The following is a 2044-nucleotide window of genomic DNA, read 5'->3' as shown; positions in this document are numbered from 1 at the left end:
CCCATCACCACATTCTGTACATCAGTCTGTGCCAGGAGTGAACTCTGAGCACAGACACAGGAGCACTCCTTCGTGTGACTCCAAACAAAAAAGAAGCCAGTCTTCCTTCTCTCCGATTGGCTCATTTACTTGCGAGTTCCTTCTTCAGTAGCTTTAAGCGGGAGCAGGCTTACTAGCATTTCCTTCACAATGGGCTAAACGGACCCATTGAGCAGAAACTAAGGCTCCCTTGAGACGCAGCAGTATCCCCGCTCATCTCGGGCCTCTGTCCTCTGTGAAGCTGGTGACGGGGCGACTCGGACCCAGAGTCGTTCTCTTCCCCTGTGCCTCGCTGGACAGCTGTGCACGTTGAGCGACACACAGGGTGCAGTGTCCAGATGTTGACCCCAGAGTGAGCTAGTGGCAGGCCTGGACCAGCACCTCGGGAGGCTCCTGCTCCAAGCACCAGCCCGGTGCTTTTCGTGAAAGGGTGCCAGGTCTAGGTTACTTCCTGACTCCAATGCAGTGACCGACGGCCTTTACCGTCCTCCCGCTCCTATGATGGGGCAAGCTTGCGGATTCGCCTACACCACAGCCCGACTGCCACGAAGCCCCACTCGAAGCCCGTGGAGGGTCAGGCCGGGCCGTGGACCCACGTGGGCAGTTCTGAGCTGGGTGTGTCTCTGGGTCTCAGGCTCCCTGTCTGACACTGTGGCTCCGTGGGGACGTCAGCCCTGCCTGCGGGAGACTGTTTCCACCTCCCCTCGGCCCTGGCCCAGGGTCCCGGCCCCCCATTCCACGTTCGGCTTCTAGATGGCCCGTTGCCTCTGAGTCACGCCAGCCCAGCCGTTGCCCTGAGCACGGCTGGCCCGTCCACAGCCTACTGGGACGGGACGAAGAGCTTCCTCAGGGCGGCCTGCATGTCCCGGTTCCTCAGGCAGTAGACGATGGGGTTCAGGCTGGGCGTGAGGACAGAGTAGAACACGGACACCAGGCGGCCCTGTGTGGGGGAGTACTGGGCCGTGGGGCTCAGGTAGGCGAAGCTCCCGGTGACGTAGAAGAGAAGGACGGTGGCCAGGTGGGAGGAGCAGGTGGAGAAGGCCTTCTGGCGGCCGCCCGCCGACGGCATCCGGGCGATGGTGGACAGGATGAGCACGTAGGAGAGGACCGTGAGGGCGAAGGCACTGAGGATGATGCAGATGCTGAGGATGTAGCCCAGGACCTCGTGGGTGTGATAGTCGGTACAGGAGAGCCTCATGATGGGGGGGATGTCACAGAAGAAGTGCTCGATGATGTTGGGTCCGCAGAAGGGCAGCGAGAAGGTGTTGTTGGTGTGGAAGGCGGCATACAGCACCCCGGCCAGCCAGGCCACCAGGACCAGCAGGACACAGCGCCGCCTGCCCATCAGGACCCCGTAGTGCAGCGGCCTCTGGATGGCCACGCAGCGGTCGTAGGCCATGGCCGTCAGGAGGAAGCACTCGGACGCACAGAGCGTGACGAACAGGAAGAGCTGGGCCATGCACTCGGCGAAGGAGATCCGCTCGGAGCCCGAGAGGCCGCTGGCGATGGCCCTGGGGAGGGTGACCGAGGTGTAGCACATGTCCAGAAAGGACAGGTTCTTCAGGAAGAAGTACATGGGCGTGTGCAGGCGACTGTCCCGGCTCACGGCCGCGATGACCGAGGCGTTGCCCAGCAGGGCAAACAGGTAGATGGGCAGGAAGCAGGCGGCACTGGCCAGCCGCAGCCTGGGGTCATCGGAGAAGCCCTTGAGCACAAAGGCGGTCACAGCGCTCCCGTTGCCCACGGCCATCGTGAGGACGGACGTTAGGGCCAGAGCATGCAGACAGTGGACTCGGTGCCAGGCTCACACACAGGGGCCCCTCTGGTGGACAGGAAGCGCCTGGGTGTCCACGCGCCTCCTCTCCTGCGGCCTCTCCGCACCTCTCACCAGCCGCAGACTCTAAGGGGTGAAGGAATCAACCAGCGTTGGTTCAGATGCTGATTCCACGGGCCCCGAGAGAACAGGCTCTGACCAGTCCACCTCACCCAGCAGGAGGGAGAGTCC

General features: G+C 62.8%; 1 protein-coding gene across 1 annotated transcript; it reads right to left on the bottom strand.

Annotated features, from left to right (window-relative positions):
- Positions 1-859: 859 nt before the first annotated feature.
- Positions 860-1789, bottom strand: LOC101539869 (olfactory receptor 1019-like). The gene has a single exon (XM_004611596.2). The coding sequence runs from the start codon at positions 1787-1789 to the stop codon at positions 860-862; it is 930 nt and encodes a 309-aa protein (XP_004611653.2).
- Between the last annotated feature and the right edge of the window lie 255 nt (positions 1790-2044).

The sequence above is a fragment of the Sorex araneus genome, chromosome 2, assembly GCF_027595985.1.
Source record: "Sorex araneus isolate mSorAra2 chromosome 2, mSorAra2.pri, whole genome shotgun sequence".
Lineage (NCBI taxonomy): Eukaryota > Metazoa > Chordata > Mammalia > Eulipotyphla > Soricidae > Sorex > Sorex araneus.
The sequence above is the reverse complement of the archived record's forward strand: the minus strand, read 5'-3'. Positions and strand labels throughout refer to the sequence as shown.

Excerpts from the sequence above, each read along its gene's own strand:
- LOC101539869 (XM_004611596.2), bottom strand. The coding sequence starts at position 1,789 with ATGGCCGTGGGCAACGGGAGCGCTGTGACCGCCTTTGTGCTCAAGGGC.